We start from the raw sequence: 13,272 nt of genomic DNA on the forward strand, positions 1-13,272 counted from the left end.
CAGAGATCGGAGTGGTAAATCTCTAAGCCAACTCTTATAACATGTTAATTTTGGACATCTAGTCTCTGTAACTGTGACAGAACACATTTCTGTTGCATTAAGCCATTCAGTTTGTGTGCTTTGTTATATGAACCCTAAGAAAACAATACAATGACTTAAATGATAACTACAGTACAGACATATTTTTCAATGAGATATTGGAGTCGTATTTCTGAAATCATTCTTTTATTGCTTATATACATATCTGCTACTTGCTGAACTTTCTCTAACTACAAGTCTAAGTTCCCATGCAATGAAATGTGACAAAATTCATTTCTGCTTCCAAAGGCAAAGCTGAAAATTAGTGAACGTGTTACACGTTTCAACTTTCATAGAAGGCTCAGATGATCAAGCCAGACTTCTACAGATGGAAGATAGGTGGGTACACTTTTCCCTCTCGGACCCCTCGGTGAGTGTCCTAGACGGTGTCGCCAAGTCTGTCATCTCCTGGAGGGCTGGTCTCTTTTTCAATATTTAGAGACGCTGAAGAGGAAGAGCTCGGGTAGTCGGGTGGGTTTAAAAACTCTGTTGGAACAGTCTGAGTGGTTTGATGGCTATTAAAATCAACATTACCCTTTTGCATACTGTGACAAAAACAAATACATCACAAACACCATGTTATTACTAAGACAAAGTATTGATATCGTGGATGACAAAGACAATGTAAGAGTCATGAAAAATATCTGACGCCTTGTCAAATACACAAAAAAAGGCAAAAGGGCATATTTACATGTTGCTCCCTTTAAAGATCAAATATCAAAACAACCCTTTTGTACATTCATAAATTTAACACACAAAATTTTCATTAATTCGACAAATACTTCTTCAACGCCCAGTCCTTATTTACCAGTCCTTATTTCAACAGACATCAGCATTTATTTTAATCTGGGCACGCCTACTGTTGTTACCTCATTTTAAGATGTTCTTAATTTAATTTAAAAAGTCCATCATATAATAATAAAGAGCCTCCCCCCTATCTGAGCTTATGAATACGGTTTAAAAAAGAAAAGGCTTACTTTTTCATGGGGACAGTTTCAACACTATAAAATACAAAAAAAAGAAAATACAATTACTTTTTAAATTATGATCACAGCTCTCCTACACGCGCCGACAGCAAATCAGGAGAAACACAGGTCGAGAAGGAGATGTGTGAAGTAAAAGTGAAGCCTACCAGTCCACCAGACAAGAGTGACGGGCAGACTACAGAGTCCACACACAAACTAGCAAAAACAGTCATAAAGTCAAGCGCCACGTCCCCGAGACAGAAGAACTGCAAACGAGAAATAAGAAGTCTGATTAAGGAAGCCGAGGAGATTAAGCCAGAGAAAAACAAAGAGTTTAAAACAAGCCTCAGGAAATGGAGACAAAGAAAACCCGTGAACAGGGAGGACCCACAACTTTAAAAAGAAAAATCAAGTTTTATCTCATCAGAGGTCTTTAGCAAGCGCTCTGTGGGCAGCCCACTTAGAAGATGAACCCCGGGCCTCTGTGGAAAGACACCTACTTACTCATCGTACACATCTTCTGAATCCATTCGACGATAGTACTTGGCCAGCTTTACAGCAAAAATGATTGCTGGAAGTAAAAATATGGTCGCTTTTCCTATGCCGAACCAAAACAGATTCTAGGGGAAAAAGGAAAATCAGGAGAATTAAATGTTCGAAGATGGGAAATGGAAAACAACAGTTGCCTGGGAAAAATAATTTTATTTTGCAGTTTTTTTTAAAGGACTTCTAATTTTGTTCATTGAAACCATTCGTGAACTTAATACAAACCAGCCACCGTGTGAAGTGGTACATATTATTATAATTCGTTAACCCTTTTTTAAAAAACCTGACTAAATCCTGTTATTCTATTTATTTTATAAATAGGAACAGAAGTAGCCCAGGTTTGCTTCTAGGACACTCTGAGACACTTGTCGGCCATCCCCATAAATGGTCTCTTTTTGCTGCTGCTGATGAGAGCATGAATGGCTGGCAGGCCTGAGCTCAAATCCCTTTTACGAGTCGTTGTGATGATAGGGTGACTAATAAACCTTTGTGGCTGTGTTCCGCATCTGAGCGTGACACAGCCGCATCCTCACCCCGCTGTGATTGTGTGAAGACGACGGAGCAATGCTTAGTGATAGCAGGCTCTCAACACATGTTCCACGTTTAATTTATCCAATCTTTAAGGGAGATCTTAGGCTAAATTTAATCTTGTTTTGTCTAAAAAGCACTGTTAAAATATTTTTTAAATAGTTGCCAGTCTTCACAAGTCAGAAGTTTGATGGAACACTGAGTCCTTGTCCCACAAGGCAGCGTCAGTTGTGGGTGACTGTTGCTTCTTCCCTCAAGAGGGTTATTTGTCCTCAGTTTGCCCCGGCCACACCGCTGACTTTGGCAGGGGTGATGTCCAACATTATCCAACCGTATTCACCGATCAGCACAGATGTGGCTGTGAGCAACCAGCATCATCCTGTGTCTTACACTTGGCCTGCTTCTTTTTCATGATTTTTTAAAATAACACATATATATTTTATTTTTCCATTTCAGTTGGCATACAGTATTATATCAGTTTCAGGTGTACGACATAGTGATTTTAAACCTGCAACCTGCCAGGTCCCTGTAGAGGGTCGAGTCTGTGTCCTCTGCCTTAGGATAATGCTATATTAACACCAGACCAGCTCTCCCCAGACCACCCTGAAGCAAAAGGCAACGGACCCAGACCCTCTCTGCTCAGCCACGCATTTCTGCTTTGCTCCTGGCCATATTTAGGGCTGAATGGCAGTGGCACCTGTTGGCCTAAAATCTCCAGTTAATTTGTTCTCTTCTCCCCTTACATTCTTTTACTGGTGGATTTCTATGCTTTCAACCTTGTTTCGAGAGGCTTTAGAGCTTTGTGACAACTGTATGTGTGTACTGGAAGCTGCCTCGATCCTTTTGAGAACAATCAAGACATAAAAGAAATATGTTAGCCTGGTGTCTGTCTTGCTAGTGAAGCCAGAAGCCCAGAGCTGGTCCTTATTATTTATACCACCTGCTTTTAAGCTCCAGCCCCCAAACTTCCTGAATAGCCTCCAGACTTCCCCTTCCATTGGTTCCTCTATAATTTGTGGAGAGGCATCTGGTGGTTGGGCCATTTGATTGGTCTGGGGTGGAGCAGTAACCACTGCATGCAAGGAGATCGATTCTGAATCAACCAGGCTAACCTGGAACCCCTACCTTCCTGGCTCATGAGGGCTTCAACCAAAGCCATCATCAGGGGCTCCAAGCAGCAAGGCAAAAAGGGTAAGAAGTTGAAAGAGAAAAGTAGCCAGGAAGCTGAGGATTGGGGTCTGCATGGCTGGGAAAGTGCAGGTTTAAAAGTCCAGGCTACAGACAGATGGACATGTGGGCATGAGACAGGGAGACGGACAGAGGGAACAATACGAACGCACTGTGACAAACAGCTATCTGATCATCCTTTACGCATTCAACAGCCGGTGCCAGGCAGTATGCCAGATGACGGGGACACAACAGGGAACACACGGGCCCTGCGCTCACAGAGTTTAGAGGCTACTTTGTGCATTGCGAGGGACAGGTCCTAACCAAAGAGCCACACAAATGCACAATTAAAACAGCAATAACATCTTTGAGGAAGAAGTAAAGTGTCCCACGGGAATGTAGAAAAGGGAACCTGGTCTAGTTGGGAAGATCAGGAAAGGCTTCCTGGGAAGAAAGGCACCTTTGCGCTAAGACCTGGCCGCTGCACAGCAGCCGATAGTTCCCTGGGGGTGTTAACGTACCAGGAACGGTGTTGAGGGCTCTTAAGAGGTGACCTGTCACTGAACCATCCAAACAACCCCATGTAGGTGAGGAAGCTCTGAAAAGTTCAACAATTTTTAAAGTCACAGGGTTCAGAAAAATGTAGAAGCAGAATTGGAATTCAGAGTCTGTGTTCTCAACCACTGTATTGCAGGAGGAGTTGGCTGGGTGGGGTGTGGGTGCGGAAGGGAAGCATAAGAGGAGGATAAAAAGCCTGTGTCCAGTCTCTAGTCCAAGGACAGGAAATGGCACATGCAAAGGCCCTGAGGTGGAGGACATCGAGATATATTTAAAGCAGTGAAAGAAAACAAGTATGTCTCCAGCACAGTGAGACAGGTGATCAAATAGTGCAAAATGTGGCCTCAGCGGGCAGGGACCTAATCACGCAGGGCCTAGTGCATTCTGTTAAGGTCCCCGATGTTTATTTTGATAGCCACGGAAGCCCATGAGGTGCTTTAAGAGGAGGCGGTGAGAAGACTGGCAGTGCATATGGCAGATGGAATCGAGCTGAAGAATAAACTTGATTAATTGGAACGTATCATCCCAATAGTAACAATTCAAGGGGACAGCAAATCAAATATCAAGTGTGTCGTAGCTTTGGCTTCTATATAGAGTCGCACTAAGAATCCTTTTGAATACTGGCAACCTGCACACCGGTGACTGTCCCTTTCCCATTATTCTAGACAAATAGTTTTCATGAGGGTCTCCTGACTTCTGTTAATATAATTCTAAGAAGGAATGAAGACGCAGCAAGGTCTTTGACTTTTCCAGTCTGTTGTATCAGAACACATTCATTTACAACTTAGATTTTAGGTCTGAATGTAACAGGCCCAAGCAGAAAACTATATTATATTATAGTGTGTAGTACAACCTGGGTGGGGGGGGGTCGGGGGGAGGAACCCCAAAGATGATGAGTTTATTGTGTCTCCTTATTTTGAAAGATGAAATTCTTACCATGGGTTCGACAATGTAGTTGCACAGAAAGACGTCCACAGCAGAATCTAAAGCGGTGGCCACAGGTTTGCAGGCCGCGATTTGCTCAGTGATCTAAGGGGGAAAGAGACACAGGGGAACTCTGAGCAACGGCCAAAAAATCCACAAGAATTCACCATGGGGTTTACCTTTGGCCTGTTTTCACGAGAAGGGTCTCCCTGTCCTCCGAGATATGGACCTGACAGCTGATTTGTATGGAATAACCCAAAAAGGGGAGGTGGGACGGGGCCCAACAACAAAAGGCATTTTCCAAGACAATTCCACAAAAGCCAGGTGCTGGGGACAAGGCGCCACCTTAAAACCACTGGAATCTTTGCTCCTCAACTTTTCTGATACATTCATGGAGACCCAAACATTACGGACTTAATTGTGCCCCCCAAAAGTTCCTATGTCAAAGTCTTCAGAATGTAACGGTATTTGAAGAGAGAATCTTGGAAGAGGCAATTCAGATCAAATGAGGTGACCAGGGCGGACTCTAATGCAGTATGACCGGTGTCCTTGTAAAAGGAGAGGAAGTCAGGACACAGACACGCACAGAGGGAAGACCATGTGAAGACACAGTCACAAGGCCAAAAGGGAGGTATTGTCAGGTCCCTTCTCAGAGAAGGCAGCCATCTGCAAGCCAAGGAGAGAGGCCTCAGAAGAAACCAATTCTGCCGACACCTCGATCTCGGACTTTCAGCCTCTGGACTGTGAAATCTCTGTGCGTGAAGCCACACCTACATACTAACACACCGACAGTGTAGTAGGCTGAGTGCAGCCCAGGGAGGGTGCAAACCACAGTTTCAGATGGACTCTTTAAGAAGCTCATGGTTCACTCAGGGAGACACAGTCAGGTGTGGCAAGGATCCCTGTGACAAAGGCGAGCACAGGTAGCTGGGGGAGCCCACGAGGGGCGTGTTCTCCCCGCTGACGGGCAGGCCTGATGAGCCGCCCGGTGTGGACGACACTTGTGCTGAGTCTCCTGACACCTCTGGTCATGGTTCCCACATTCAAGGTCCTTTTACTTATCTCCCACCAAGTGAACAGGGATTTAATCTTATTTCCTCCCGATTTTATTCCCACATATGTCTACACTAACATAAGGCTCCCTTCTGTTCATAGAAGATAAACTACTTACTGAGACCTTGACCCACTGCAGATAAAGTTTAAAATATCCAATTATCGTATTCCCATACTTCTTACTTGCCTGGGAAAAGAAAAATCAGAGTAGTAAAATCATTACAACGACTACACCTTACTCTATTGAATCGTCACATACCCACTTACTGGTATACTGATTTTTTTTTTTTTAAACTTACCTTAATGATAATAGAGGAAATATTCTTGACGATGAATTTCTGAGCTGAATCCAAAGAGGAAATGATATCGCTCACACTCGCCTGGAAGACACAGCAACAACCCGCAAGGTATCAAGTGATAAAAGGCCTTCGCTGGCAAGTCTGCCTAGCGACATGCATGCAGTTGCCTCAGCCCTGTACCGACCGCCCCAGCTTGATGGTTCAGGAGGACAGAATCGGCCCTCGCCTCTGAGAGCAGGGAGGAGGAGACCAGTACTAGCAAGCACTTACTTTGTGCCAGACACTGGGCTGGCTCCTGTGCCTGAATCACAGCACTGAACAGTCACAAGGCCGAAGGGGAGGTATTGTCAGGCCCCTTCTCAGATGAGGGACCTGGCCCTGCCCACGGTCCCCAAGCTGGGACGCGGAAAGACCTGGGGTTTGCACCTACTCCTTTATTCACTCCAAAGTCCACGCTCTTTGCACTATCACACAAATATGGACAAGGCCACTGTCAACCCACAAGGCAGCCTGGTGCAAGTTGGAAAAGGCGCCCACAGACCTCAGGGCACACAGCCCGGCCAGTGGGTCAAGGGCTGATTTCTGCCCCCACTCGCCCTCCCCGTAAAGGTCAGTGCATAGTTGCACGCTGTTGCCCGAGCGCCGAGTTGTGCCGGGGTGGCACGGGACCTGCACGCAGTTACCCATCTATCACCAGGTTCCCCTGGCATGGGACGCACACTTGTGAAATGGCAACCGTGACTCAAGGCACGGGGACAGCCCTGGAGCGGAGGAAGCCTAACGGTCTTCAGAGGAACTGCGTCAGGATGTCTCAGCGCCGGCCAGGGAGAGTGCCAGCCACCACGTGAGGAGCTCACGGTAAACGGGGGCGGGGAGAGCACACAGGTGAGCCCGCGGGCTCTGAGGGAAGCGCAGGGAGGAACACGGGGTTTCCCGCTGCAGGGCTGACAGCCAAACCCTCCCATGGGCGGCCTACTGCAGGCCTGAGGAAGTCCTCCCTGAGTCGCCTGTTGGCACCGTGGGCGCGAGCTGAACGCAACGCAGCCTCAGCGCTCAGTTCCTGTGGCCCGGGCCGCGGCCTGAGGGCGCCCCCTGCCGTCGGCTGTGCTGGCTGCTCTGTGATCGTGGGAACCTGCCCAGGGGCACACACACTTCCCCACCCGAAGGCGTGGGTCTTGGCCCTGTGACCTGCTTTGGCCGACGGGACATAAATGAAGTGGTAGTGTGCTGGTTCTAAGCGGTGGCTTCAAAGGCCACCTGTGTGTCCGTGCATCCTCTGGATTCCTGTCCTCCACTTTGAGGACCTGGGATGCCCGGAAGAGAACCGCTCCTTCGGGCAGGGTCTCGAGGAGGAGAGACATGGCGAGAAGCCCGCCGCGGGCCCAGTCGTGAGAGTGGGAGTTTGTGGTCGGCGGGCGCTGAGATCTGGAGGCTGTTAGGCAGTGTTCTCTCAGCAAAAGTGACTGGTGCACCTCTAGGCCTGCGTCCCACACATCAAAATGCAGCTTTCCCCTCTGTGCCTAGCAGCGAGCCGAGATGAGGTCTGCATTGATAGAAGCCCTCGTAGAAAGATAATGGTAGGAAAACCCAGCCTGGCATGCAAGTGGGTGGATAACTGACGCTTGTTTCGTTTTACCTAAAGTGCCTGCAACACCAGCGTCTCTGAAAGCCTGCGTGTGCTTTTACAACACAGAGAAAAAGGAAAAAGGACAGAAAGAGGAAATAAATCCTTACCCCCAATCCACTGCTTTTGTATTGAAGCTCCTGGATGCTTCGGTATATACCTTTCTGGTGAGCAAACATAGATAATATTTTCCAACTTATTATATAAAGCAGCAAGATCACAGGCCTTGTGTCCCTCTACCAGTCTCCCCCACCAAGTCAGCCATCAAATCCGACTTTACTCTGCAATGATGTCATTCCAGAAAAAACAACAGACACAGTAACAGTGTGCACCTCACAGACCCCGGGTGTAAGAACCCCGGAAGAACTCGGGACGCGTATTCTAGAGCTCTGAAGGGTGGCGCGTCACGTGCAAGGTTCGCTCAAAATGGCGAACCTTGCACGTTATTTAAAATAAAGCCTGCCCAACGAGAGTGGCTTAATTTGCATGGTTTAGATCAGGGATTGACCAAGTGGACCAGTTAAAAGTTAGGTAGTAAAGATTTCAGGCTCCGTGGGCCCTACCCTGTTACAACCACTAAACTTTGATCTTGAAGCCAAAGGCAGCCACAGCTCACCCGTGAATAAATGGGCGTGGCCGTGTTCTAATGAACTTTATGCATAAAAAACAGACAAGAAGGCCAGATTTGGCCCAGAGGCCGCAGTTTTCAGGGCCATAGTGCGTTAACCCCTGGTTTAGATGGCAGGTCACAACTTGCCTATTTGTAGACAGGCTGCCCAGCTCTGAAAAGGCCGAAGGGTCCTGTGTCTACTTGAAGGAAGGCATTTAAGGAACATGCAGAAAACAGCTTAGAATGTTAACAAATTTGTGCTGGGCATAAATAAGTGTAGCAGAGAATTGTGGTGAGCATTGCGTACAGATTAAGAAAATTCGATAGGACTTTGTCAATAATAAAGTAGAAAGTCGGAAGAAAACAAGAGAGATAGAAACAGAGAGACAGAGAGAGAGAGAGAGAACGAGAGAGAGAGAGACAGACAGACAGAGACAGAGAGAGAGAGAGAGAGAGAGAGAGCGAGAGAAAACTAGTTCTGGAAGGTTCTGAAGTTGGAGTCAAGTGGGCAAATATGCTTCTCCGAACCTGAGCAAGCTGACCTGTAACCCTGTTTCTCAGTCTTCCCCTTGACAGCTGCAAACGTGACCCCTATAAGCATAATGACAACTCCCCCTGTCTACGGAGTCCCTCTGGCATGCGAGATCCTGCATCTCCAGGCGCCAGGCAGCAGCAAGGCAGGAACCGGTCCCGCCACTTCTTGATGAGGACGCTGACTTTGGAGCGGTGGAAGCAGGGTTGGAGACCAGGCCTGCCTGAGTCTAGAGCCCCTGTTCTCTCTTCGCTACAAACTGCCTTTCAGGCATTCAGGGAGGAAGCCGGAAAGCGGGCAGGAGAACAGGAGAAGCAAAGTCAGACAATACGGGAGGGAAGAGAGGCGAGAGGACACGCCCTTCGAGGACAGTGAACAGAGCGACGCGGAGGCCGAGCTGAAAGGGCTTCCCCTGGCCTGCACGTATTTCTTGTCAGGGTTTGGAGGAAAAGAATTTAAGCATGAGTCGGAGCGAGTCCGGAACGGAAACCTCAGCGCCGCAGCCAGGCGCGTGGCGTGGGGGGCTATGAACCCGGGAGGCCACCCCAGAGTTCATCTACGTGTTCACACTCGGGTGAACAAAGAGCAGGGAAACAAGCAGAAAAGGAGGGGTGAAGCTGAAAACTTTGTCTTCTTTAAAGCCCAGCCAGCTATTATCGTTTATTTTAAAAAGAGCTCAATATCTGAACCTGAGGCCCATGGGATGTGAGCTACGCGAGATGCACCTGCAGCCTTAGGCTTAATGAAAGCCCGCCAGGTGTAATGGACCGTGTGCAGCTCACGGGGGAAATGCCAGAGGTGGTTGATAGTTACCATTGATAGTTCCAGAGGTATGACTTGGTCATGGTAAATCCTTCTAATCATCTGTTCGTTTCTTATCAGGGACGATCTCAAGTTTCCTGGGGGCTGCAAAGGGAATCGAATAAAGTCAGCACCACTCTTCCGGGCCCGGGAGCACCCTCTCTGAGCCCCGGATCTCTGGGCAGGGCAGTCACGACGTGAGCACGCAGCCCGCCTGGTACAGGGTCGGCGGTGGGCTTGGGAGCCGCGGGGAGGGGCTGCGCCAAGACCCCAAGTCACAGAACCACGAACTGTCCGCAGGAGCCCACGGGGACTCGCTGGCCCTTCCTGAGCTCCTTCCTGAGGCTGCTGAAGTTGGAGTCAAGTGGGCTAATATGCCCACTTGAACTAGTTTTCTCTCTCTCTCTCTCCCTTCCTGAGGCTGCTCCCTCCTCCTCCTCGCCTGACCAGACTCTAGCCACTGTAAAGCCACCTTACCATAGCAGTACCCCCACTTTACATCGAGGAAACCAAGGCTTAACTGCACAATTTTTATTTAATGCACACTTCAGTAGTGTTTGGTACCTGAATGCATAGCAAGCCCTCTGCCCACACCTTACATATGAGGAAACGAGGGCCCAGAGGGGTGACACGTCTGGCCCGAGTCCCACAGGGAGGAAGGGGCTAAGTCAGGATTTAAATCCTGTTCTTCCTCTGGAGCCCAGGGTCTTCCTCACCGTGCTCTGCTGCTTCTCAGAAGGGACCAGCTGCGGCCATTTAGTCACCATCCGGCAGAGCAGCTGGTGAAGGGGAAGTTTCCGGGGCTGGGATGGTGCCTCTGCCTTTCCTTCCCCACTTCTCACTGGTGACGCAGAGCGCCGCGTGGGGTTCCCCTCTCCTGCCCGCGGGCACCACTCTCCATCCCACAGGGAGAAGGGGTGGACCGGAGCGTGAGCCCCTTGGGCAGGGCGGGGAGGGCTGCGTGCATCCTGAAGCCAACCCGGAAACCGTCGCAGACCAGTGAGTGGGCCACGTGGCACGGGGCTGTGGCGCGAACTTTAAACAGGCACAAGAGAGGCGGTTTTAAAGGAGAGGCTCCTCGTGGCATAAGGAATCTCTTCAGCAGCCTCCCTAAGAATCGGATTGACATTTGCCATCTGCAACAACTCCCACGTTTAACCAGTGTTCGAACTCACCAATTGGTTGGCTTTCTCTTGTAGGACATCTGCAAATAATAAAAGATTCACTTTTGTGGGTGCTTTAGTTGTCTAGAAAAGAGATGGGGAAAAAAAAAAACAACGTGTCACGGATATGGGATTTGTAAACCTTAATAACACCTAACAGGCAACAGAGTGAACGCGGGTCCACAAAGCAAAGTGGGAGAAACTCGGAGATGGGTGACAACATCTGCGTTCTGATTTATACACGTAAAACCATATTATTCAACCATAACAATAAAGGAAGTACCGATGGATACGTGCTATAATGTTTACGGATCTCAAAAACTGTACGCTGCAGTGAAAGGGACCAGTTAACGCCGTTAAACACAAAATGTCATGTACTGGATCATTCCTCTCGGATGAAATATCCAGAATGGGCAAATTCATAGAAACGGAACACACTCTGGTGGTCGAAGCGGGGAAATGAGGGGCGACTGCTTCCCGGGGACGGGGCTTTGTTCTGGGGGGACGAGATGCTTCGGGACGAGGCAGAGGTGGTGGTTTCCCAACACCGTCAATGTACTAAATGCTAGTGAACTGCTCCCTTTAAAATGGTTACTTTTACGTTATGTGAATTTCATCTCAATAAAAAAAAAAAAAAAAAAAAAAACAGAAAGAGAAACACATATCCATGCTCTAATTGTCCCCAAAAGTTCAAGCGGAAACACAGAAGTCCTACCTCAGCCAAGTAAGTGTCATAATTTATTCTATCTACGCCTGAAGAAACGAAATCCATGAGACTTCTTCTTCCCGCGTCGTCCAGCAGAACAATGTTATCAATCTTTATGTTGAGATTGTCAAAATAACTGTTTATGTTCTCGGTGTACTGCAGGATTAAAAGAAGAGTTATGCGTATGTCCAGTCTTCTCCCGTAATGTCACACACTTAATGTTTTTAAAGAGCAATGAAATGACACAGGACCAAAAAAAAAAAAGCGCGTGCACCTGACTGGCGTTTCTTCCTGGTGCCCTTCTTTCTCCCCTCCACCTCCCCCCCATAACTCTTCCCCCATCTCCCTGCCTCCTCCTTCACGCCCTGCGCCAAGCGCTATGTGAGGAGGTGGGGTGCAAAGCAAAATAACATTGCGCCTCTGCCCCCAAAGATCTCAAAAGGAAGAGAAGAGGCAGTGCCATGATGAAGGCACAGGAACGGCATCAGGACACGGGGTGGGGGGTCAGGGAGAACCCTCCAAGGCAGGAAACTGGGGGAGGGCAACAGAGAGGAAATGGCTTTTGCGTGAGTCTTGAGAAACAGAGAGGCAGAAAGGGACCCGGTCGTCTGCATCCCAGGAAAGGAGGTCGGGAGACACAAGATTCCGGGTCGCTGGCTGGGGCTGGACTGAGAGCCAGTCCTGCAGAGCTTGCGCGGCGCTCGGCAGCCCTACTCTCCAGGGTGGACAGAGAAAATGACACGTGGCGTGACGGACGAATGTGTAGAGGGCATCGATTTGGGGCCTGGTCACCAAATTACATTCTCTTTATGCCACGTGCAAGGACCATTTAAGTGAGACTATCGACACGAAATTCGTAAGCCACTTCCAGATAAACCTCTTCGTATATGAAAATCATCAGGCCACCGCGAAGTCACGGTACCTCCGGGAGACTTTCGCGACACCTTCGTGGGAAGGTTGTTGGGTTTGGGGAACGACTTCCTCCCTCGGTCTCCCTTGTCATCTGCTTCCACCGTGAAAGCCCAGAAGAAAGCAGCCTCCTTCGATTCTTTCCGACGTGGCTGAGAAGGAAGGCCAGCTGGCCTCCAGGAAGGAGGCTGTGGGGACAGCCTGGGCTACTGGCACCCGAGACCTGGGCAGCTGAAACTCTCTCGCTCCCTCTTCCAGGCTTCAGGCTCTGCAGGAGCCTCTCCTCAGAGTCTTAAGACTCAAGACTTGGGTGTGGGCTTGGGCAAAGGGGCAGGGGAGGTCACTCCGTTCCCTCTACCTCCATCTCTCGCCGAGGACCAGCGGAGCTCAGAAGCGCCCACCCCGGAGTCCTGGGGCCACCGCCACCATTCGTAAGGATCGTGATGGCGTGGGCCACAGTTCTCGTTGCCTCTTCCCCTCTTCAGGGACCTGGCAGAAAAAGGGGGCCGGGCTTGGGGGCCAGCGTCCCTGGGAAACAAGTAGGGTCTGTTCCTCTAGGAACGCTGACTCTCAGTGAGAGAGTGTCCTCAGAGACCCCTTTTGGGCATCTTGCATGACGTACCAAAGAAGCTCCCGACTTAGGAAAGACAACTGGTTGGGGGTGGTGGCGATGAACGTGTTTTCGAATTAGACGGAGGTGAGGGTTGCACCACCTCGTGGATGTAGAAAATGTCACTTTAAAAGGGTTAATTTTGTGTGAATTTCACCTCAGTTTCAAACCACACACACACTGGATTTTATAAAGAAAT

General features: G+C 48.9%; 1 protein-coding gene across 1 annotated transcript in view; it reads right to left on the reverse strand.

Moving 5' to 3' along the window:
- Positions 1–206: 206 nt before the first annotated feature.
- Positions 207–13,272, reverse strand: part of PROM1 (prominin 1) — a 96,627-nt gene continuing 83,561 nt past the window's right edge. The window contains exons 13-22 of the mRNA XM_023533931.1: positions 11,564–11,710; positions 10,861–10,932; positions 9,698–9,790; positions 7,853–7,906; positions 6,119–6,199; positions 5,938–6,006; positions 4,779–4,871; positions 1,548–1,663; positions 1,056–1,079; positions 207–623 (exon numbers count right to left, since the gene is read on the reverse strand). Of these exons, the coding sequence (XP_023389699.1) occupies positions 458–623; positions 1,056–1,079; positions 1,548–1,663; positions 4,779–4,871; positions 5,938–6,006; positions 6,119–6,199; positions 7,853–7,906; positions 9,698–9,790; positions 10,861–10,932; positions 11,564–11,710 (915 nt within the window). The 3' untranslated portion in view covers positions 207–457. The remainder of the gene's footprint in view (positions 624–1,055; positions 1,080–1,547; positions 1,664–4,778; positions 4,872–5,937; positions 6,007–6,118; positions 6,200–7,852; positions 7,907–9,697; positions 9,791–10,860; positions 10,933–11,563; positions 11,711–13,272) is intronic.

The sequence above is a fragment of the Pteropus vampyrus genome, unplaced genomic scaffold, assembly GCF_000151845.1.
Source record: "Pteropus vampyrus isolate Shadow unplaced genomic scaffold, Pvam_2.0 Scaffold5, whole genome shotgun sequence".
NCBI classification, from domain to species: Eukaryota; Metazoa; Chordata; class Mammalia; order Chiroptera; family Pteropodidae; genus Pteropus; species Pteropus vampyrus.